The sequence below is a fragment of the Thunnus maccoyii genome, chromosome 24, assembly GCF_910596095.1.
Source record: "Thunnus maccoyii chromosome 24, fThuMac1.1, whole genome shotgun sequence".
NCBI classification, from domain to species: Eukaryota; Metazoa; Chordata; class Actinopteri; order Scombriformes; family Scombridae; genus Thunnus; species Thunnus maccoyii.
The window spans coordinates 9025002-9050298 of NC_056556.1; the positions used below are offsets into that span (position 1 = coordinate 9025002).

Consider the following 25297-nt stretch of genomic DNA (forward strand, 5'->3'; position numbering starts at 1 on the left):
TGCGGGATAAATCACGTGGGCCGGTGGCGCCTGTCAAATGCACACACATATGTAGACACAAGGCAGAGGGAGTACACAAAAGCGAGTGACCTGGGTCAAATGAAGAGACATAAAAGTTGTTGCTTCTGCAGAAATTCATGATGAAAAACCAACTTACATATTCATTCACAGAGAGAAAAATAGCACGCTCCGAAACACAACTTTCACCCATTTAAAGACTGTAATAGCTTCACTGTTGCTAGCGAGTTAGCCAACACCACCGGATCTGTTAGGAACAGGAAGAATTCAATCAGGGAGATCCATGGGCCAGTGTCGAGGACCCTGAGTGAGATCGATGGCTTAAGAGGCAGGTCGCGAAAGGGGGCAGCTCCCTCGGTACACCGTTTCATCCCAGTCCTGTTGCCACTCCTGTTTAGGAAGTGTGACTCAGGGTATAGGGGGGAAAGAAGGGGAGGCCAAAAGTGCTGCAGCATCCAAGTCCCAGAGGCTCAATCCACCCCAGGCCCACCACAATAATATCATTTTATGTCATCCATGAGTGAAAGTTTCTCCAACTTGGGGAGCGCTGATTGATGGCCATTGTAAATCAATGTTGAGAATGCTGCATGCGGTTTTATAGCTGGGGAAAATGGTGCAGATTCTATACAACTCACACAACCCACTCTAACCCCCCCAGACCTTCACCTCACTTTTTACCATTCAGGATTTCCACATAAATGCCTAATCTATAGCCAACATGCAGAAAATCACTAGAAATATATATATTTAACGAAATTGTGACAACATTACGAACCAACTTTGTTGTTGTATCTTTTCTAGGGGCTCTGTTTCAAGGAGCCTTACTATTTTAGTTAACATTGTGCTCATATGTTACATATTCTTCACTCAAGCTGCTTTGAATCAGTTTACTACAAAGTAAGTATTACTACAGCACAGGAGTACTGGTTGCACTGGATATAATGGCAGCTATGAGGTGACTGGGTACCTTCACATTGCAGAGTGTGGAAGGTGGGGGATCTAGGGGCCCACCAGAAATTTTTTTTACCATGTGGTCTCCTACCAGGTTAATCCAGTAAAATTTGAAAAGTCTCATAGATTTGTATCAGTCAATTATTTCCATGCTATTCATGTGTGCAGGCAGCCAACAGGAAGTTAGAACTTTCTTAGCGCATAAGCAACTTACATTGGAATCAAAGCGGCATCATCTTATAACACAACATGCACAGTTCTCCTAATTAATACATCCATGATCTTAACCCCAGAGTCTGGGTCAGGGAAAATGGCAGAACAAACAAAACACAGGCACTCACACATCTATAGTCTTCTTATTTATTGCGGACAAAAACAAACACATTTCAGCTAGAAGCCATAATCAGTGTAATATAAAAACAGAAGAAATGGTAATTTATATGAACAGTTGAGGTTCAAACACCAATCAGCAATAATAAGATCCATCTGTGAATGAGCTGCCCAGATACAGCCTCTTCTAATGAAGGAGGTGTGACCTCAGTAATCAGTAAAAACAATGACTAGTGTCACAAGCTGAAAGGTAATGAGTATAGAAAACTGAATACCCAAGACTGGAAACATATAGCAAGAGGCTATATATAGAGAGCAATACAATCCAGATTCATCATACATACATACATACATACATTCAAAATCTCTGAAACAGGTTATATCTATAATGGGGACACATAGCATGTAAAAGGACAAAAGGATGTAAAAGAACTATGGTACCCTGTTAGCCCACATAATTTGTATATTTCAAGAGAGCATAGAAAAATGTCATAGCAGAAATGTCAAGAACAACATCCACAATAAACATATAAGGAATCCAAAGATAGCAAGGACAAGTAGCATGTAAACTTTAATAAAGAGCTATATGACGTTGAATAGTTTGGACCATTTCAATAGTATATAGAAAGATATTGTAGACAAAAATGTAAAGACAAAATACATATAAAAGAAACTTAATTAAAGGTTAATTAAAAGTTAACTGACTCTGTCAACTAGCTTGAATCATATCAAGAGAGCCCAGGAAAATATAATAGATACAATGTTAAGAATAAATGCATCTACACAATCTAAGTATGGAATCCTGATATAGCAGAGACCCTGATAGATTATATGAAGCAACTCAACAGCAGTTCTTTGTTCAAACCCTTTAGGCTCTCAATGTGTAATGTATGAATCCAGTTTGCTTCTCTCTGTAACAGAAATCTGTCCCTATCATCGCCCCTTTTAAAAGGATGTATGAGTACATATATCATGACCAGCTGAATTGAAATGTCAGGCCAACAAGGATTTTTCATCTTTATTCCTTAAACTACTTTTATGTTGTAGAAATACTAGAAAATCTTAATACTGAAAATACTTTCAGGTAAAATGGCAGACAAGAACAAAATGAGACAGCAACCCTTAAACATTAGTAACTAAAACATATATTTAATATCCTTTTGTTAACCACAGAGAAGCTGATCGTTTTCTCTGTTTACTGATGGATCAGACAAACATGGAAGCATCTAACTCTGTAGATAAAGAGGGCTAACAATACACCATTACTGGCGACTAACAGTATGTAAATGAGTAATGGTGTCAGGCCAGGGCTAATCAATGTGCTCAACCTGCTCTTGATGATAAGTGGTAACTTGTAGCAGGACAAAGAGTTAAAGACAACCAGATTACACTTTGAACTGCAGGTGAATCTTCCAGTTTCAAACAATCCCTTTAAAACATTTCCCTTTATTCATCTTCTATCTATAATTATGTTGCATATCAAGCTCGGAGATGAAACAGAATGGGAATAAATATGTGATGTTGAGAGAAATTGTTTGACTCCCTGCTTAATTTTGCCAGCAATGCCAATAAACGCTAACGGGAGATTATCTCCAAGTGCTCAGAAATAAAACACTATATGAAAAGCTTTTGAAAGTCCAAAAAGAGAACTTGATTGAGTGATCAATACTAAAGCCTTATAAAGATGCACCGCCCGCCCACGAAGTGATCACCAGCCACTGGAGAAAGGCATAAAAAATAAAATAAAAATCAAAGATTTTGATTATTCTTTTGATACAACCATCTGTGAAGATGAGACTAAAAAAAGAAGGGCTTATAAAAATCTATCAAGCTCAAAGGGAGAGCAAAAAATAACTGACAAGAAGCAAGAAAGGCAAAGGAAAATATTAAAATGCAAAAATAACACTAAAGAAATAAAACACTAGGAAAATTGAAAGTGTGTGTCTTTGTGTGTTTATAGAGACAAAAGTCATGTCAGTCAGGTGTTTGTGTCTTCAAAGAGAGGAAGAAAAAAGAGTTACTGTTACTTTTGATCACTAGTTTTACAACTAAAACTACTCATCAGATTAGAAGAATAGGACATTATAATTACTATTACTATAAAATATGCTGTATATTTTTACACCCAACACAGGCGACTCCAGGGACGTTTTCTATTATTGAAATTGTTGAGAAATGGAGATTTGTTAAGAACTTGTGAATACTATTAAATACACCTCCAAAACAGATAGGATGTATTAACACTTTTAATAAATTAAAGCATGGTGGAGACACCTGATACTTTCCAAATTGCTATTTTATAATGTATTGTGGTAAATATTGAAGCCCAAACTCTATTGTATTAGTAAATCTGTGGTATAATCTATGAAACTGTGTTGCAGACTGATGCCACAGCAGTCCTGCTTGCAGAATTCTCTCCATCGTGACGCTGTCGGATGTTTATTTCAACCAGCGTGTGTTTCAGCTTTATTTTGCTCGGAGAATGATTGGTATTTAAACAGCATCATCTCAAGAATTTTTTCTTAAACCTTTAATTCAGCTGCAGATGAGCTCTGGCGGGGACACTGAGTCCCACTTTGTCATGTAACTGATCATATGCGGTGTTGATGTATGTGAAAAGCAAGAATGCTATAAATCCTGATCTCCTGTCTATCTCGCTTCAGGTCATTGATCTGTGCATGGCGCCATTCTTCACCTTGAAGCTACGTTCCTATTTTTGAGAGGATCTGCCCTAGTTCTTGGAGGACACCTGAACCAAAACGTGTCGTGTTCACCTCCTTTAGTTCTTTTCAGCTTGAGCAAAAAAGCCTGGCGCTCGCCACACGGGCCGAACAGCCATCCAGATATTTTTGCTCATCTCCTCAGTCCCTGTACTCGCTAACGTGTGATTGAATGTGTGGCACATACAGTAGGGAAGATATTAAACTGGCTATTATCAGCCAGTGTTAGGCCATATACACAAGTATAATAGTGCTATTACTGCCTGTTCACGGTTGTCACTCTTCAGTCAGTGTACTGTAAAGAAAAGCCTCAAAAATGTCAACTGCAGAGCTTTTATACTGTATGTAATTTACTATAAAATGCAGCAGTTATAGTGTTAAATGGTGACAAGCATCCCCATCATTGTCGGAAGCTGTTAACATTGAAACAGGACACCTCTGACCTATGCTGTACTAAATCAATCACGTCAGATCATCACACAAATGCTTGTCAAGATGGTTCATTGAAGTAGTAATTGAAGTTAGATCCTGCGGATGGTTTATACCTTAAAAAGCTCATACAGTACATCTATTCCAAAATAATTATTGTGTTGGATCCGGTACAAAGAAAGGAACTTTTAATTAAGTGTTTTTGGTTTTTAATACCAGGAACCTGCCAACACAGAGTCTGATCCAATACTTATATTTGGTCCTGGCTCAAAACTGTTATGTCTATAAGCTTAAATTATAGATATGACATGAATGAAAGTTCAGCTGGAAGAATACGACTCCTGAAACTGAGGAGATGTGATCAGCTAGATCGTAATCCTAGAGTAGACGTGTCGCACTGTCAGTTTTGTGGAAACTACAAAAACAAATGATCTTTGGTCAGAACTCACACAAACCCATCAACAGCCAAAGTTTTAGCTTAGTCTGTCATCAGGTTACTCTCACAGTTAAACTTAATTAGCGACAGCTGATAATATATGACCTGCCATCAGCAACATTTGTCATTTTAACCACCGGAAGTGAGTGATGGTCAGTGCTGCTAAAAATGAGATGCTGCTGCTTGAATGGTTTGCAGATGAGACAGAGAGGAGAGATAACAGATTTGTTATCGTCAGAGTACTGCAATTACATTTATTTTGCCAATCATGGTGTCACTCACACTGGCACATGCAGCAAAATGCTCACGCTGTAGAGAGATATATTGTTTGTCTCATTTTAGGGATGTTTTTATCAGTTATTAATGTTGCAATTGTCTCAAGTGTTTGTGATTTGAGTCTTTTTTCCCCCATTGGTTTTCCAAATTGTGGTTATATACAGTAAATATGATGTTGCCGTTTCATACTGTGAATTGTAAACTTAGGCTGACTGTGTTCAGTGTATTCGACACTTCTTGTGCTTAAAAAGTTACGAGAGAAAATGACAACCTCAACTCTTATTAAAGCAAAACATTGATAGAAAGGCTGTAGCTCGGTTATTGATAAGGAACCGCAAGAATGGAGCTCTGCAAGTATTAATGTTGCCTCTTTTAAACGTGTATTTGTATTTTAATCTCTTTTTTTTTTGTCTGTTGAAGACAAAATGTGCCTTAAAAGTAAGCTGGGTCATTACTGCACTTTGATTCAAATGTGAAAGCTCTAAAAAGAAATTAGGGGCCATTATTCCAGTGTTGCAATTTAACCAATTTTATGTTCCTTTATCTCTGTCTTTCACCGTCGTACAGGATACTCGTTTTTCACACACACACACACACACACACACGCAGACACACACACACACCTGCCAGGTCATAATCTTTCTTACTGCATCTAGCGATATGAGGAAAGCTGACTTTTCCACATCAAGATGAGTAGGGGGAGGAAAGGCATTATCAGCCCCGGAGAAAGATAAGAGTTACGTCGGTGGGCCAGGAGTCCTGTGTAAAAAATCCAAAGGTCACCTGAGCTTGACTTCAGACCAGCAGACATGGAGACACTGAAGGTCAGACAGATTGAAGGGGTAATCCATTCACAAGGATGACCTTCAGTTTCACCCGGGTCTTTTTTCTCACTGCGCTGATGCTTTGCAAGACTTTATCCCCCGACGTTTTAGGATGTTTTTGTTTTTTTTACGCCAGATAATGCGTAGGGATTCTTTCTTTGACAAAATTACAGCTATTACCATTCAGAAAAGGTGACCAAGAGAATGAGAGAGGCAGTGACAGCGACTAAAAGTACACCTGAAGCAGAGCACTGAACCCTGGTAGTATCAAGTAGCATATTAATTCTAGTGGAGGAGCATCCTGGATAAGTGGGGCCCCTGGGCACTACACACTCCAGTTATAATCATAAAGTCACTGCAGCTGATAACATAATAAAATATACAGTGTAATGCTAAGCAGTGAAATGGATGTAAACAATCTAACAGCAAAGACAATCATGCAGATGGAAATTGCAAAGGTGGTGTAAGGTAAGAAGTTTATACAGCTTGGAGGTGAAGCATCAGCAGTACACAAGCTGTTTATTTGCAGAAAAACTGGAATCTGGCTGAACTGAGACATTCAGGCTCTTGCAAAAATTAGATTCTTGCAAAAAAACCCAAAACAAAGTAAGTGCACATATGTCTTGCAACAGTGAAATCCTCTCACACAATCAATTTATGTGTTAGTAGCAATGACATTTCCACATTTAAAACTTCAATAAAAGTTCATAATAGCCTTCATCTTGTCCACACACTGGGAAAAAAATGTTCTTATACCTTCACATTAAGCTTGTTTGCAGTGTTTCTTCGACCCACATCATGCACCATTTACTCCTTTAGTGCAGTTTGTTTGTGCAGCTCAGGTCATTCAAAAACAAATAAATATCCGCTCTGAAAGGTCTTACAGTGCAGGTCTCAGTCCTCCTCCAAATGTACTCTGGTGCAGTCTGTCAGGAGTGATAATGCAATACAGATTCTTATACTTCTGTGCTGGAACAACTGTACATCTACTGTCTTAGAAATAAGTCATAAACCATAGGTTTTCAAAGGGGAAAAGATGAATGTTGACATCTCATAGCCAGCAGTTTCTCATTTTGAAAAGCCCTGCACAAAAAAATTAATTGAGGGCAAATTGCAGCCTGGACTGATGATCATATTCGACTATTTCTCCCCTGTGGTCTCTACCGCTCTGAACAGCAGAGCAGGTGAAATACAGGATAGTCCATAATGCTACCAGTTCTCAGTGAATATTGGACTGTCACCAATTCTGTTTCTGATTTTGATCTCTAGTTTAGTGGAGGAGTGGTGAAGGTGTAGTTTTGTAATCTTGGGTTTTCATCTCTGTTTCTGGCAGATTAAGTAGTTCTGCTGGCCTCACTTGCTTGACCTGTGACCTCTAGTGTGGTTCTGGGATGGTTTCTCCCAAATGTGAAGCTAGGAGGACAGTCAGTACTTCTAAATCTGAGGTTAAGAATTCTGCCAGGTAACCGGGGATTTCCCACTTCAGGTTGGTAACAAATTGTTGTCCCAAGTTAAGGACTTCAAGTATTTTGGGGTTTTGGACACAACTGCAGGTAAGATAGGAGATCGACAGGTAGACTGGTGTAGAGTGTGCATTAATGCAGACATTGTACCGAACTGTTGTGGTGAAAAGGGAGCTAAAAATGACGATGAAGCTCTTGATTTAACAGTAATCTGCATTCTGACCATCACCTATAGTCTTTAGCTTTTGGTAGCGACAAAAAGCAAGAGATCCAAGCAAATTAAATGAATTTCACTCACAGGGCTTACCCTTAAGCACAGGGTGAGAAACTCAGACATCTGGAAGGAGCCTAGAGTTAGAACTGCTGCTCATTTGCATTGAAAAAAGCCAGTTGAGGTACAATATGTCCACTTGGGACGATCTCCCAAGGCAGGAGCTGAACTCGTTGAAGGAGTAATATATCCCATTTGGCTTAGGAACGCCTTGGGATACCCTTGGAATAGCTGATGGAAGTAGCTCGGGAGAGGGGCAATGGGGCTACTTTCCTTCACCTGCTAAATGCATGGATGGGTGGATGAATCAATAAAACTTAGTTAAAGTTACAGCAACTCCAAAAGTCAGTCCAATAAGCAATGTGTTTTACTTGTAATTGGACACTATGCACCCAAGGAAAGCCAATACAAGAACAGATTGCATTTTACCTTGGTTTGAACTGAACAAAAATTAACTGCAGGTACAATGAAACCTTTAACTGCCTCCTCAGTCTGGTGCACCACATTCTTTAGATGTCTTTAGTTCCTGGCCATTACCTATAACATTACTCCCAGCTTGAAGACAGTTGCCACACAGTGTGGAGCCATTAGGAAGGAAAGTTCTCTAGGGGGCTAAAACCTCTCTTGGATTTTCCCAGCCTCTCGCCCCTATGACCGTGCATCGTGTCGGCTGAGCCTAATCTGACAGGATGCTAATAGATCTTCTAATTAACATAATGTCCACCCATTAGGAGTGGTTAACCTTTGACTCACCACACTGACAGGGATAATAGGAGAAGCGGAAAGAAGCACACAGATGCTCTTGCACTGTGAACTCATGTTTTTACATATTATTTACACACTTCACACATTCTGCGCTCATCTGCACACACGGATGGATCTTTGACATGTCTTTTTGACACACACTCATATGTACATTCACCATGCATGTCAATGCTTCCGTCGGTTCGGTCCTTAAGCTATGCTATCAGCTAGACGACAGGAGCACAGAGCGGTCAGGCCGTCGCCATTTCACCTCACTGAACTACTGTCAGCGCCTCGGCAACAGTCAGGAACCAAACCCGACCACTTTCCGCAGCCTTGAACTTTGATTCGCTCCTCTGCGCGTGCCTGCTACACACACACACACACACACACACATACCGCAAACATATGTGCGTCCGCGTCGCTGATCCATCATGACGTCTCATTCCACCTCATTTCCTCAGACCCCTGCTTCTTTCTAATTGAGGCGGCAGCGAATACAATTATGGTGAGAATCATCCCGGACTGATGTGAGGACGGATTAACGGGATTAAGAAGATAATCTGTTGACCCTATGGCCCCAGCGCAGTATGAGGCTGGGAAGGCAATTTGAAGCAGAGAGGAAAAGAGATAGGGGGGCTTTAATGAGCGAGCTGACGAAAGCCTCTGACCACCGAGAGGCTCGCTTGGCGTGCCGCTGGGGGATTACTTTCTGCAAGACTCCCCTTCACAATCTCACCTAACCCTTCGCATCCGCGCCGCTGCCCACACAGCTCACTCCTGCTTCGAGGATGTTCAGGAACAGCCTCATGCATGTGTTCATAAAGGCTGACACGCATGCCGCAGGATTTAACACCAACTGTTATTGTCGCCTGTCTTTGAGATTTAGTGGGTGTTTGAGTAAAAGGAAATTTAGAAGTGTATTGAATAAACAAACTTAGTTTACGAACCTTTTTATTTGACTAATAAAGTTTACAAGTACATTTTATTTCTAGGCTGATCATTCTGAATCATGGAATGGACACTTTAATTTCCAGGAAAACTGCCAGTTCTGGAAAACAACTTTCATGGTAACCTCATCATTCACAAATGGGCGTTATTTATTTATTTAGTTTTTAAGATTTCCCTTGTCTCTGCGTTGATCCATCAAATCAAAAATCTTTCATCACCTTCAAGCAGTATTAATTAAACAATTCTTTGGTATGTTTGTGTCACCCAATAAATTATAGTCCAATATTTACTCTCCTTTTAGTTCTGTTTTGGTTTCCACCAACTATTGGGGGAAATATTTGGCTCTTTAGCTAAAATGCTCACCTAGCAGCTAATGTTTTCTAGTGTAAAGTGGATTTATTAGAGCTTTTCCACTGACGAGATTGGTGGCAGTGAACCAAAACGGTAAAGTTGTGGGCAGCAAATCCAAAACAATGATCTGAAAGATGCTCTTTAATATTTACTCCTTAATAATTCTCTGTCTGTCCATCACTATGAGCAACCCCTTTCACATCAAACATAGTCATCAGACCTATTGTTAATTTTGATAAGTGCAGCTTAAGCTAACAATCAATTCACATTTTGAGTTGTTTTATGTTCTGCCTAACATCCCGTTTCAACAGGACATACATCACATTGGGCACAAACTGTTTTGTATCTACTCAGTAAGTAGTGTCAAACTGAAAAATGCAAAAATATTGCAACATATTTTTGGCTGTATCAGAGGTTATAACAGTGAATACATTTATATAAAAGCTTTATCCTGTTTTCAAAGCAGTAGGTAACAAACAGGACCCTTTTCAGTTTGCCTACAAGCAAAGTTGCAGAAAGGAAAATGCAGCTGTCACGCAAACCTGAAACATATGCCAGAACTCTATTCCTGGACTTTTCATCTGCATTTAATACAATTCAGCCTGATTTACTCCTGTCCAAACTGATTCAGTTACAGTTCAATACAAACCTCATTTACGGGTGCAACTCTTTTCTCACAAACAGAATACAGCCAGTAAAGGTAATTGATACACTTTCCTCTCCAATCAGAACTAATATTGGAGCACCTCAAGTAGGGATGGATGTCGTTAGGATTTTAATGATATTATATATTGATACTGATATTGCTTATCGATATGGATACTTATTGATACTCTTATTTGGTGCAAAAAATAAACCCATGACATGAAAAGATGCCTTTTTTTTGGCAGAAATAACAAGTTAAATTGTTTCCTGGGTTTCCTGTATATATAATGAGGAACGTAGCTGTGGCTGCTGCTTGACTAATGTTGTCTATGGGATTATTTAGGAACATGTATTAGAAGTGCTTAAAACCAATGTTAACTGTGTTCTGAGTCAATAACAAGAGTGTTACCTTGACTTGACTTTAGTTTGGCAAATCCCATCAGCGGCGGAGCTGGGAGGCTGCACTGAGGACGTACAGTAGCTGCAGCAGCTGCTTTGCTAAAGCAGTCAAACACGCTGCACTACATCAGATTTATAGAAAACTATGTTGTATTTGTAAGTGTTTCATGAGGTTGCCGGTGTTACCCCCTTTACACACAACTACCTGTGTTTTAGCTGCATTTTCATTCAATTTAGTAAAGTGAACCCACACTTTTGAAAGTTTTGCACTGTCAGCCATGACCGGAGAGGACAGAATATAAACAGTTACGCAACGTCAAACGTAATCACCTGACGCAGGCAGCTTTGTCATCATTAGGGAAAGGTTAGGAATTTGAAAATGTCAGCTATGTTAGAATGAATTAACATGATGTAAATACTGACAGCAGCACAATTTGTCCAGGAGCTTATCAATATTTCAGTACTGACCAGTCAGGAACTACCAGTTCTAGATACCCATCCCTAACCTCAAGGCCGCATTAGCTCACCTGTGTTATTTACATTGTACACTTCAGATTGCACCATCAGTGTGTCCAACCGGTTTCTTCTAAAATACTCTGATGATTCCACCTTACTATCTCTGCTGACTGACAGCCAGCCAGTAGCAAGATTATTTTTCTATTTTTTAAATCGGTTATTCAGAGTGTGATGCTGTACTGCGGTACGGCCTGGCTCAGCAGCCTATCTGTGAAACTTAAAACTAAACTACATAATCAAACCCCAATTTGTGTGAAGATTATTGGCCAACCTGTTGCACGCTCCTTTTAAATAGCACACAACAAGAGCATGCTTAGACTTGCTAATAGTATCTCTTCTGACTCCTCACATGTTTTAAATGGAGAATACCAACTTCTGCCCTCTTACAGGCAATTTAGAGTCCCTCAATTTAAATGCAAGCTGAAGAATTCTTTTAAACATCAGTCTGTTCTGTTGCTAAACCAAAATCAGTGTGCTCCTAACTGAGATCTGAATCCAGGGGATATAACGTGACATGTATGATTGACATGACTGTTTGATGTGTTTTGTACATCTATGAAAACTGTCATATGTTTAACTGTAAGTCTAATCTGTGTGTAAATCTCTTGAACAGAACTGCCTGAGGATGCAAAATGAATTTCAATGTAAACTGACAATATAAGTTGTATCATATAATTAATCAGACGATCCAGACACCTTAAAATCCTAATTGCGGTGTTAAATTAAAGACAAAATAACCCCATAAACTGTGTAAAAAAAGAAAAAAAAAAGAAGAATTTTACAGCTCCTTTGTGGCCGAGGCAACTGACAGACTGTAAAAGTTACTTATGGATGCAGTCAGAAGAAAGTTTGCAGCACCACACACCTAAACATATAAATATTCGTAGAGAAGACCCTGGCAGTGTGTCATGTCTCTGTGGTCTTCCTGCAAATATAAAAAAAAATTCTGCACACTTGCATTGACAGACAGGTGCATCAGAACGGCAGCCATTTGAACAAAAGATGAGAAACATGTTAGATTATTAGACAATCTCATTAACAAACAGTAAATGTGTCACTATGACAAGGATCCTCCTCAAGTTGTCTGTTCTAGTTTTGTTCTTCAAACAGTGAGCGGGATTACCTTTTTATCCTTTGTCCTGCAAGTAAAATATACATCAAATTTATTTTCACCATATGACCTGTCAGGTATCTTAGAAACCCTTTTAATTTAATAGCTGTGATATTCTTGTAACCGTTGTTGATCTGCGGCACTCTGGATCAATGGCAGAGATTAAAAATGACGTTTAATGGATGTTTGATGGGTTTAAGTGACGCTCTTCACTTAAGCTGCAAATCATCTTCCCTTTGCTGTCTAACAGATCTGTCTAATAATGTAAGAATGAAAGGTTTTCCTTCAGGATGTGATTTTCATCCCTTGACACCTGTCTTGTACGTTTCAAAGAATAACAGGTACTTCAGCCCTCACTTGACAAAACTAATAAATGTACAGATAAGATGCTGTAAAGTCAACAACTATTAAATGATCGCTCCTATATGTATTGTGGAATATTTAAGTGCTCTTTTGTAATCCTTGAAGTGTGTTTCACTCACTGTTATTAAATATATACATCTGACAGGTCACTAAAGCAATCAGATGGGTTAGTCATACATAGTCCAGCTGTGCTAGCCAGCCTTTACTTGTTGCTATGCCAACCCATATGAGACACCCTGATGGTTACAAGTTTTAAAGAAAACTTTTCACAAATGTAAAAATGTTACTCACATACATTCAGGCAAATGCCTATACAACACTATACAAATGAAAACAATTGGGCAGCCTTGCTTATGGGTAGCAGATCATAAAAAATAGTGAGATACAGTATAACATTTGTTTCCAGCAATGCATTTTGATAAGATGGGACACATTCTTTGTACAGTACATTTATACAAACTTGCCTCAAACATACAGAATCCCTTTTTTTCTGTAATGAAGTAATCAAGTGTGTTTCTTGCTTAGCCAACATGATTAAATTAAATCTTAAACTTAGTGTTTGTTTTGAATGTTTGATACTATGGTAAAAATGCTATAAATGTTGAATAGAAGTAGTATAAGAGTTAGATAATAAGAAAGACATCAACAGATCACTCCAAATGGTTAGCTGGCAAGTTCCCCTTAAAAAGATCTCCATGCAGTTAGCGACAATAGCTAATGAAGGGGGCTAATTTCTGTGTTTTACTTGTAAAGTCATTTGAAATTGAAGTTTATTTGGGAAACTTTAGCAGGCTCGGGCTGCTTGCCTTGTTTTGGTGGAATTTCCTGAATCTCTACATCAGAGTTGGCGAGTGCAAAGTTAGCATGACCCACATGGTCACGATTTTGAGAGCAAGGTTGACCCAGGTTGAAAAATATCAAAACTTTCTTTTAAGTTATCAAATGTGTTTTCATTTTACACAGTTGCATAAATGTTATTTGTTAGGTCACTTCTTACTCATTTATAACCCAAAGAAGAGATATAAAAGAACCCAGATTTGTAGGCCTCCCAAACTTTACACCAACTGATAAGAAAATTAGTTTCCACTAGGAATCTCTCCTCCACACAGTCTTTGTTTCTAAAGTAATTTTCAGTTGCACAACTGATCTATTGAGTTGAACATGATTTTGAAAGAGAAATATTTAACTGAAAAGCGTTTCAAACAAATTTGCGTTAGTTGCATAGCAACAGCACCACCGGCACTTCCTACAACCATCTTTTTGGAGCATGCAACGTTCTCAGACTGTTCAAATACAATTAGCCGATCGTTTTGTAACTGATTTATGTGTGCAGGATACAACTGAGGATAGAAATGTTGAGGAAACTGAGTCAACTCCAAGATAGCAGCAGTCTCTTTGCAGAGAGATACAGAAGGTGTGAATGTGTGTTTCACTAAGACAGAGACACAATGTAGGTGCTCTGTGTTTTTTTTTTATTGCCAAGGGGCCGAGTGATTCCTCTATCTGCGGTCCACATTGTGTGCTGAATCAGGAGGCTGTCCTGGGGTTTCTCAATCACAGCTTAGACAGAGCGGCTGGGTTCTTCTCTCCACCAAAGATAGGACTGTTGCTGTTGTTTTTCGAAGGCCACATTAAATTTGTGCCAGTAAGGTGTTAAGCAAGAGGGCTTTTTAGGCTTTAGCCCCACTTCTACTTAATAGACATCATTTATTTAGTGCTTCTAGTTACTCTTAAATGTTTACTGAGCAGGATTTACTAACATGCCCGTTTTTGTGCTCAGTTTGCTTTCTCAATCTCCCGAGATCCCCACAAACATGGATTTTCTTTTGTGTCATGTCATGCATATTTGATTCATGCTTCTTGTTTGTCAGCTACTGCGGCACCAGCGCGGCTATTGACACATTTGCGTTTCCCGTTTCCCTGTGGAATTTCATCATCATGCAACAATGAATTATGTTTTTTTATCAGCCTAATGCGGAGATGTTTACAAAGAACACGGCTGGAAATGGTGCACTGTCATTGCTAAGTATTCATACTGCATATATCTGCAAAATATCCACTGTCAGCAGTTTTTTTCATTTGTTTTTCCTACAGTGTTTGCTCCTGGTAGCTAAGCCATGCTTTACACCTGTTTAATTAGGCAACTCAAAGCACTTGGTTATGGTCAGGGAAAATCAAGTAATTGTGGTTTCTACATCTACGTTTGTGAATGGATTAAACAAACATGAAACAGTGTGTTAATTAGTGAGCTTTAGAGGCTAGTTGTGTCTCCCTGCTTCCAGTCTTTATGCTAAGCTAAGCTCTCCTACACACAGATATGAGAGTGATATCAATCTTTTCATCTATTTTCTGTGTGTTATAAGGATGTCACGCTTTCTGGGTTGCACATAATGTTGTTAGCAATATGAACCCATTTTTACAAGATAGTGGTTACATGTTTTACACTGCCATTGTACATTTTGGTTTGTTAATTTAGATTGATTCACTGTTTCGCACCAGGGTGGATATTTGAATCTGAGCCATGATTTTGTGTCTTAAAGTCCCCCTCCATTCAAAAGTATGTTTTGCTTATTGTTGCTACAGTTGGATATTTGAGCTTCACTGTGCAGAATGATGTATGTGGAGTTTGTTATCACATCTGGGCTCACTGAAAATCTCAGTTCAATATAAAATATTTGTGACATCACAACTGATTTGGAAGCCAAGTGTCTTCCAGCATACAACTTACATCATTTTGATGTCATTTTGAAGCCTCCAGCGCACAAACACTGAGAATGGACTTCACAGTGAAGAGGAAACATCTTGTGTCCAGCAGTTAAACCTCTGAAAAGACAAATATTTACATATTCATAGAGTCTGCAGGTTTTAATGAGATAGAAGGAGTAGATGTAATTTAAAGGATTTTAATGAGATAATTGAACTTTTTTTTATATCTAAACATATTAGACACAAATTATTATTCATAGTAGAGTATTTTAGATAGATCTTAAAACATGCCTGGAGGGGATCTTAAAATCACAGAGAAGATAACAGATTAGGGAAAAAATTTATGACACAGCAAGTGAATATGTAAACACACATTCGCACCCATATGTGCAAATTCAGATACTTTCTGTACTTAGATAATACATTCAGGCTCTATAAAATGACACACTGAGGTTGACAGTCTGAGCATGCTCTGACCATCTGGAAATCCCTTCCAGGCTGACAGACCTTCAATTTATCTAAGTCTACATCACTTTGGACCATTTGCTGTATGCACACAACTTTGAGCATGTGTAATTTTTCAGAATCAACAATGTCCCAATAGCTCTGCTCCCTGTCATTTGCTTAAAAACATCCGTGCACCACATTAATCATAATAATCCTACTTTTCTTGTGTTGAATACAAAGTGTGTTTATGTGTTTGAGAAGTTGCTGAGGCAAGCAGATTTTCACTTGTTTCTTCCCTCCTCAATTTGACCAAATACATAATGTTTTCTTTTCACTTGAAGGGAAAAAACACTTTAGTCAATGATGTGCATAACTCTGTTTGTGTAGCCCACTTCCATGCACCGTTATAAGGCTTATTGTGACATATTATCGAGGGAGCTGATGTTTTGAGGTGCAACATTATGGTGATCGTCCAAATGATGTTGATCAGTCTGGTTTTTTTTTTGCTCATCGCCATACACCCACCAGTCCTGTCAACCAGTGATAGGGCTCTGATTTACCCGCTTTCAGGAAGACCGGCCCCTTACGTATCTTTATGATGAGTTGCACAAATCAGTATGGTGTTGGATGGTGGACCTCCCTTTCATCAGCCTACCCAGGCATTTGCGCCGTGTTAAGTCCACGTTCGTTCCTTATTCACGTGTGTGTGTGTCCATGAACCTGGCAAATCATCTCCTCTCATCATCCAAAGGAATCCGTCAAAGATTGGGCAGCGAAACGTCTCCAGAGACTCGACAGCAGCTTAATAACACTCACCACCGTAACTAGAGTTGGTGAAAGCCTGGTGGCCATTTGTCTTTTTTTTTTGCCTTTTTTCTTCTTGACTAAAGCTTTGGGGGTTTGTGGATTTCTGTAAAGTACAGTTCAGTTCCTGATATTTTGCCTCCTTCATGAATGTTAATGGAGTGGATAAAATATTAGGAACACTTTTCAATATAAGGCACTCCAGTACACCACCACCACCCACTACAACCTCAATAATAAACATAAAGTAGAATTATCACCTTTCTGACAATGTCAACAAAAACTGAAAATGTATAAGCTTCATAAATGTAGAATTTATGACAGAGCTGAATTGTATTTGATTGCATTAGATTGGATTGCACAGGTGTTCTGAAGTGGCTGGTGAGTGTAATAAATAAATAAATAAATAAATAAATATATATATATATATAAACCTGAAATCACTTCTTTGTTAAATTTACATAATTTATACATCTGCATGGTCAAACAAGGGGTAGATAAAAGTGGATGTTTGTAGTGTGTTTTAAGTTGTAAACAAAGGAGACAATGACTGCAAACTCATAACTCCTATGCAACCTTTTTATTTTAAATTCTATAGATCACCATTTCAACACATTGTACTTTGTTCAGGAAGTTTGAGTTGTGAAAATAAATTCACTGAGACCAGAAAATATCCATCTCTTTAAATGAAATGTGTTTGTTTTTAGCAGGAACATTGAAAATATCATTAATGGTATTACAGGTCATGCAAAAGATACAGTATACAACATATACTACATCAGCCAGTAGAATACATGTTTTTGTTAATCCAACATTCAGAACAGTTGTACTCTACAACATTAATATACTGTAAAACATTAATAACAGAGCTTTAAAGTGACATTATCTGTATAGAAATATCTATCAAGATGGCTTGTGTCAGATAAGCTATAATCATTGTAGCAGGCTGGAAATATATTTGGCAGCTAACCGGCAACGTTGCAGTCACTTCTGGTCAGAGTGACCTGGTACAGCTGAGATAGCAGCTATGTTATGCAAATAGTGAAACGCTGTTTAATACGCTGCTATTTTGTGTTGCCAAATCATCTTTATAAGAGACATTATTTATGCCAGTGTATTGACCAAAATACTTGATGTCTTAAAGTTGATTTAATCTTGCTGTGACCCAGTTGGTATTTCTGTCTTGTGGGATGCTGCAGAGTTCAGAGTTCTGATAGGACACATATCCATTGCTGTGGTGGAAATGCATCTCTACCTACACAGAAAACAGAGGAAGTCACTTTTTAATCTCACACAACTGCAGTACTTAGCAGAGCCCTCTCCACAGAAGTTTAGTTAACCTCTGGGTCACACTATTCTTATATTTATTTTAACTATTGAAGGATTTTAATTCTTGGTGGTTCAGAGTTCACAGCAAGTTTCATAATGGTGATACTAGAATCTAGAATAGCATGTAAGGGATCTTACAGGGTACATAGCCAGCCAACAGTGATCTCTCTTGTGCCTTTTGATGTCTTATGTAAAGCATTTTGAATGGCCTTGTTGTTGAAAGGTGCTGTACGAATAAACTTGACCCATCTTGTGATGCAGCAATGGAACAGTTTTCTGAGTTGTGTGTCTAAAAATTTCTAAATGCTAAAGGGAAAATGTTTTAGAACTTTCAACTATTTACCATCACATTTTATATATTGAGATAAAAAAGCCAACAGACTAAGTGTTGCTTCACAGTCACCTCAGTGATTCATGTGTTGGACCCAGTGTGAGTAGACAGTAGACAGCACAATGAAATGGCTGAGTATAAAATCATATGATGTAACAAGGTCTTAAGCTCTTAAACCATAAATACGGGTGAGGAGGGTTAGGAGTAGGTTCAAATAAAAAATAAATAAAAAAGGTTGATCATGAAACCATATAACATTACTTACTTTTTAACATTTGCACAAGCCAATGGATTGATTTGTCATCTGACAATTTTAGTATTGCTAACATTGACATCAAACACTGTTATTACACTAACATTACAGTGTCTCCAGTGCAGGCGCCGGGTCTTACCTTCAACATCGTGGATGAAAGCTTTAATCCAGTTGTTGTATCCTGGCAAATTCATCTGTCCATTTATCAGTTTGATCGAAGGAAAGTGATGGCAAACAAGTCAAGTTTTTTGACCATCTTGACATTCTCGCACAGGCTTTACTTGACAGTGTTCAAGCTTCCCATCCTGACATCAGAGGAAAATGGCCACCATGTGAATAAAGTCTACACTTCCTTGTTTCAATTTTTGTCCTGTTGTTGTTGCTTTATAAACTGAACTGAATAAAATTGAACTGGACTGAACTATAAAGAACTTTTTTTTTCTTTCCTTTTTGCTCTGATATAACCTTCAAAAACTGAACTGATAGTGTTGTTGAGTTTATTTGAATTGAGTGTTTTATTCCACTGTCTTGCAATTAATTATAAATTTGTTTGTGTTATTAAAAATAACCAGGGGCCATATGTATTGTGGATGCATGCATCCTTTGTGGGGTTTGATATCGACTCAAACTTTTGACTGATTTAAACTTGGTAACACCGCTACAACATCCACCTGCTCACTTCTCACTTTAAGAAGAATATATAAAAATGTGTTTTTCTTTGGGGAGAGCTGTGGAGATGAAAAAAATGTTAATATATTTTGACAGACAGAATGAATAAGGCCATACCTCTGCCTTATTGCAGGTCAATACTCTACATATGTGTCAAATCCCAGAAGGAAAGGCATGATATGAGATTTTTGAGACTTGTATGTAAATGCTGTTTTCTCACCTTAGAACACAATTATATTGAGGGAAAAACCTGTCACAATCTTCTTTGTATGTATTTTTAAAGTCTCCTAACACAGGTCTGACAATAAAAAAAAACTGATTAAACACTGTCATTTCAGCCACAGATTCACTTGCACAAATCCCTTGTGTGATTTTTTTTTTGTGATTACATATAGGAATAGCAGTGTGAATACATCCTTGGAGTATTGCATTTGGCTTACATGTGTGTAAAACTGGGCCACAATTATTAAAATGTCTTCTGATTCTCAGCATATCTAAAAAAAAAATAATACTCCATTGTTGTAGATACAGCCTTTTATTTCTTGAAATACAAAGTGCTCATCAGTATAATAATATATAATTCTACTTTATGTGTATTATTGAGGCTGTAGTGGGTGGTGGAGGTGTGCTAGAGTGCATTATATAGCATAGTCTTCCTAATATTTTGTCCACTTCATTAACATACATGAGTATGCCAAAAGGTTAGGATATAATGCACTCCACACCACCCCCCACTACAACCTCTATAATAAACATTAAGTAGAATTATCACCTTTCTGACAATGTCAACAAAAACTGAAAATGTATAAGTAGAATTTCTGGCAGAGCTGTTAGATTGGATTGCATGAGATTGCACAGGTGTTCCTAATGATGTCCTCAGTGAGTGCATGATTTATATGTAAAATCAAATATGCAAATGTAACTACAGCTGTCAAAGTACAATATTTCCCTCTGAAATGTAAGTATAAAGTGACATAAAATGAAAATGCTATAGTCATATTTAAATTCCTCAGAATTGTACTGAAGTAATACTAATAGTACTTGAGTAATGTACTGAGTTACTTTCCATCTCTGTATCTTGCAAAGGAAAACATCAATGGACTCAAACTTAAAATTTGTGGTACTGGTTTTGTTATTTGCAGGGGCCACAGTGAGCGTAGACATACTACACTGTTGGAAAAACATATTTGTTTTAAGAAAAAGTGATGAAAGCTATTTGTCCCTCTCGCAATAAAAAGGGACAGACTGTGGATCAGACCGTGTTGACATCAAACAATACATTTCGCCACAGTGTTTTTCACATTATGAAAATTTACAGCACTTGACTCGACGGAGGCGTTATAATTGCAAGGGGGGTTGGGGAGAGGAGGGGGTGACTTGTTAACTTGTAAGCCTTACAAAACCTTAACAATGCATTATCTGTGCATGCGAGTCCACTCTTCAATACACCCATTTAACTTGGTTGCCAGGGCAACTGGCTCGCCTGGGTGACAGCGGTGATGACGGAGCGATCACTGACAGTCTTGACTTCAAGAAAGGCCACAAGTTCTTCCACTTGGTGCAAAACACTAAGTCTTTTTTCCCCAGCACAAAGGAAGCTGTATTATGCAATACTGTGCAAGAGTGAAGTGGTGGACCCTTACCAGTGACATGTTTACTGTGAAATGGACTGTGCCTTTTATACACAGTTGGACATACCCTGACAGCAGTTATTATGCTATTATTCATTTAAAGCAAGTGGAAAATGTGCCTTTTTAAAGCAAAGTATTGGTGCAAATTATAGTTTATATATATATATGTGTGTGTGTACAGTACACTTACTATTCTGAAAGCGTGAATATCGGACATCTCTTGAAGAACCATCATTAATGTCGTCTGGCAACCACCATGACGGCATCAATGATGCAATGTAACTTGTTGGATAAAGTTTTCTTTTACAAGCCCTGACCCTCAAGCTGATACATTATCTGTATCCATAAACACAGAGCCACACACTCACATTCATACTCATTGGCCTGTTTGTTGCATTTTTGAGTGTTCAGTTCGTCTGATGCACAACAAACCAGGCCCAAGATTTGCACTTGGGACCTCCTTGTTGCGAGTGAAGGGACTCTTCTCTTTAAACGGTCTTGTTTTATAAATGCAGAATACTGAATGTCAAGAGAATTTCATATGGGGGTGAGCTTATTCTGCATTACACAGTCTTTTTGCACCTCCATCACCCTCTTAAAGGGCAGGTAGACATTTTACATTAGCGGACAGAAAAAAAAAAGTGAACTTTGCTATTTCAATGACTCATGAAGCCACACTGTTAAAACAATTAAAACCATAAATTTGCCCTCCAGCCATGAGGGAGCAAATTGTTTGCGGAAGGAGCTGATGTGGAATTCACACTCGTACTTGTTCTGAAGAAGAAAACTTCAACTTGCAATTAATTTCTTCTTTTAATGATCACACCTTTCAGCAAGGGAAATCTAGAAGAATATCAAGTGGCTCTTAATGCAGTAAAATGGTGTGATGATGCTGTTGTATTAAAACAAAAAGGCACGGTCTGAATTTAACAGGGACAATGAATTAGTCATTGCATCAATTAAACAACTGCAGCATTGTTGGGTAGACCATAACAAGATAAAACAAAAACAAATCATCCAGGTCTCATTAGGAAATGATTGTTGCCCTCCATTTTCACAAATTGACAGATTCCACTTGGAAAGTTTGACCGTAACGAAAGCCTGAGAGCCAAAAACTCACCTCTAGATGGCTGTTAGGCAGGTTGGGACTTTTCCTTAACTGCCGCATTTACCTTTGTAGCATTAGTCTGTCAGGCAACTTTGGGGAATTACAGCTCAGGAGCCCTTCTGACACATGCCCGTTAGGAGCACAGCAATGTGGGTCAAGTCATGGGCCGAAAAATGAGTATTTGCTATCCCGAAATGAAACCCGGAGAGGGGACTTTGGATTGAGGTTGTGTACACCAATCCCAGGGCTGCTGCTGGCCATTTGGGTGCCTTAAACATAATTGCGCTGTGGTGCAAAGACAGTAGCCTATATATTACACTACACAACTATAGAACAGGCAAAAAACACATGTCTTCAATAAACCAAAGAAATGTATTTTCCTCATCAATGTGATTTTATAACAGTTGATTTTTGGGGAGTCTACACTCTATAAGTTTTTCCAAACTTAATGTAGTATAAGCAACAGGAGACCATTAATGTGTGAAGTGATTTTTGGGGACACCACACTGTAAAAGAGTGAAGTTATTGAATATTTTTGTAGTATCTCTTTTCGGTGTTGCACTTTATAGACAATCCCTGTGCACTCATCTCACAGCCTGGTTACATAGAGACAAATGTTATTAGTCCAGCTCGGAGGACGGCTCGTTTTGGTGAAAGTTAGGTTGTAGCTCGTTGTCTACCTTACTACGGTAAGGAAGAGGTGTCGTGTTTTAACAACATTTCACTTATGAGTTATCGATCCAGGAAGTTTGAATCTGTGAATATATTTCCAACTTTACTGAGGTGCTGTTTGGTGCTCCCTCCAGCACTTGGTGCCCTACACACAGCAAATGATGCATGTGTACGTAGCAGCAGCACTGACCAATCCATCCATCAATCTATTACGATGTAACCACAGACATCTGTTAATGATTTTGACAAAATTTGGAGGTATGATCATGATTTCTTTTTTGCTCAAAAAGAGGATTACATGGTGCTGAAGTGGACTTGGTTTGGCTTCCTTATCTTGGCAAATGTAAAAGCCACAACTGTGGTTTTAAAATCCAGTATGATTTCTGTTTCCTTAAGTGGATCTGAGTTTTGTCTAGTTTTAATTGATCACTTCATTTGCTCCCAAAAGGGATGCTTGCAAAGCCGGGATCTGTTTCTTGGACGCCATGAGAGGTAATAATTACTGCCTCCACAAAATCCAAAATAAGCATTATGCCAAGAATTCTGTAATTTGTTTGAGTTATGTTGTGTTGATTGATTGATTTTTGTTGATGGAATTAGATGTCAGTATTGTGTGATAATTCTGACGAGTACAAATGAATTATTTCCTCCTTTCCTATTTACTATTTGACCAACAAAGAAAAACCTTACAGCAAGATGGTTCCGTGCTGGGACATGACATATTACTATCACTTTATAAGGTTGATATGGTGAACATGTTAGCTAAAATTTTCCTATTTACACATCCAGGAAATGCACAACATTCATTTTGCGTCGTGTTTTCTGTCCACTTGATGAATGTTAGTCCAGTATTTACACTTCTTTTAGCTCTGTTTTGGTCTTTGGTCTGGCTCTTAAGCTGCTAAATACTCCACTGAGTTCACCAGCTGGTCGCAAACTTTGCCCGTCAACTGTTTGGTGCTGGACGGGTTTTGTTTGGTGAAAACAGCTGCCTGCCATTGCTAAAGACAGGAACTGCTGGCCTGTGAAACCAAAACAATGAGCTGAAAGACACTAAAAGGCTCTGTAGAGTTTCAGCATGATCCACAACTCCCACATTACACATATTCATTTGATCCATTGTTTACATATTATATGGATTAGTCATCTTTAGTCCAAGCAGCATTTAATTTTCTTTATTTTACACTTGAAAAATATACACTAGAGGTCAAAAATTTTAAAAGGCCATAACTGCTACATCATTTAATCACTTTTAACAGAACTTTATTGGACAACACATTTCAGCACAGTGTTCTGACCTAATGGAGGCAATAAAATAAAAGGTTATGTTGAACTCAAACATGACAAATTGCTCCAAAGGGACAGTTGAGGGACAAGTAATCTTCGGCACCATGTGCTTAGTGATTGGGCTAACGAGGTTGCAATAATTAAAGGTCAAAACTTGAAACTTTTAACATAAACCTGACTCAAGAAATGATTCTTGTTACACTATTACACTTGTGGCTGAATGGCTGTGCTCCTAAAGGTCAGATATTTTAATGTTATATGTCAGAAACACGTCATATTTTTGAATGGTTACTAATTTTGAGGTTGTGTTGACAAGTTAAATACACAGATTATTTGATAAGATTTATAGGGAATGAGATAATGTCATTCAAGTGAGACATTTTTCTTGTGTGTGCCTTATTTTCTGAGATAAATAGCAACCATGTTCCTTAGTGGGATCATACAGTAAGTAGGTGGTGGATCCAGGGGCCCACAGCTGGAAAGGGTCCCCAGGATTCTTAGCTGCACCCCTGCTCAAAGCCAACTTAGATGCAAGGACCAAAGATATTTTTTTTCCTCAACTTCTTCTTTCACAAAATATCTGGCACCCAAATCATAAACATGTTTGACTTGACTTTGATCCTTGTCTTGCTTTCCACCAAACAGCTTCCAGCAGTGATGTTGGAGAGAAGTGATGCTGGGGGGGTCCTCAGCGCAGAGCATGCCCGGTGAACGAGCGGGAGCGGGAGCGCGCGTATAGGAAGGAAGGGAAGGAAGGAGCTGAGGCAGATCAGTCGCCAGCGGAGCCCAAGACGGCGGATGAACGGAGCCGAGCGTGTGTGTCACCCTTGTCGTTTTTTTACAGCAGCTGAAAGCAGCGTCCGGCAGCGCGAAACCTGCCCGAAAATGATGCTCAAACTCGTCCATCTCCTCGGGGTGCTCGTCTGCGGCAGCCAAGGTAGGGATGCGTGCGTGAGGGGGTGAAATCCTCGAGCTTGATGACTTTGTGGACAAGTTGAGTGTATTTGCCATCGTGATCTGCAGCAGGCAGAAAGAGCTGCTGGGGGAGAGAGACAGGGGGAGAGAGAGATAGAGTAAGAGGGGGAGTGAGAGAGGGAGAGAGAGGGGTGGATTGTTTAACTGGACGTTATTTTGTAGTTGAGGCACGTCTTGCAGGGGCCAGAATGCTTTCTTACTGAAAAGGGGGATTATGATGGGGTCCTTTTTTTAGGGTGGGTGAGCTGTTTAGATACACACTCTCTAGTCCCCGGACAAAAACTGTT

At 38.8% G+C, this 25297-nt stretch overlaps 1 protein-coding gene across 10 annotated transcripts in view; it reads left to right on the forward strand.

Moving 5' to 3' along the window:
• LOC121892291 (neural cell adhesion molecule 2-like) overlaps positions 1-25297 on the forward strand; it is a 434533-nt gene that overhangs the window by 125486 nt on the left and 283750 nt on the right. For 9 of the 10 annotated variants that reach the window (XM_042405239.1, XM_042405247.1, XM_042405248.1 and 6 more), the window contains one exon: positions 24681-24972. The exons of the other annotated variant lie outside the window; for it this stretch is intronic. In XM_042405239.1, coding sequence (XP_042261173.1) covers positions 24834-24972 — 139 coding nt within the window. In that variant the 5' untranslated portion in view covers positions 24681-24833. The remainder of the gene's footprint in view (positions 1-24680; positions 24973-25297) is intronic. 10 annotated transcript variants of the gene reach the window in all.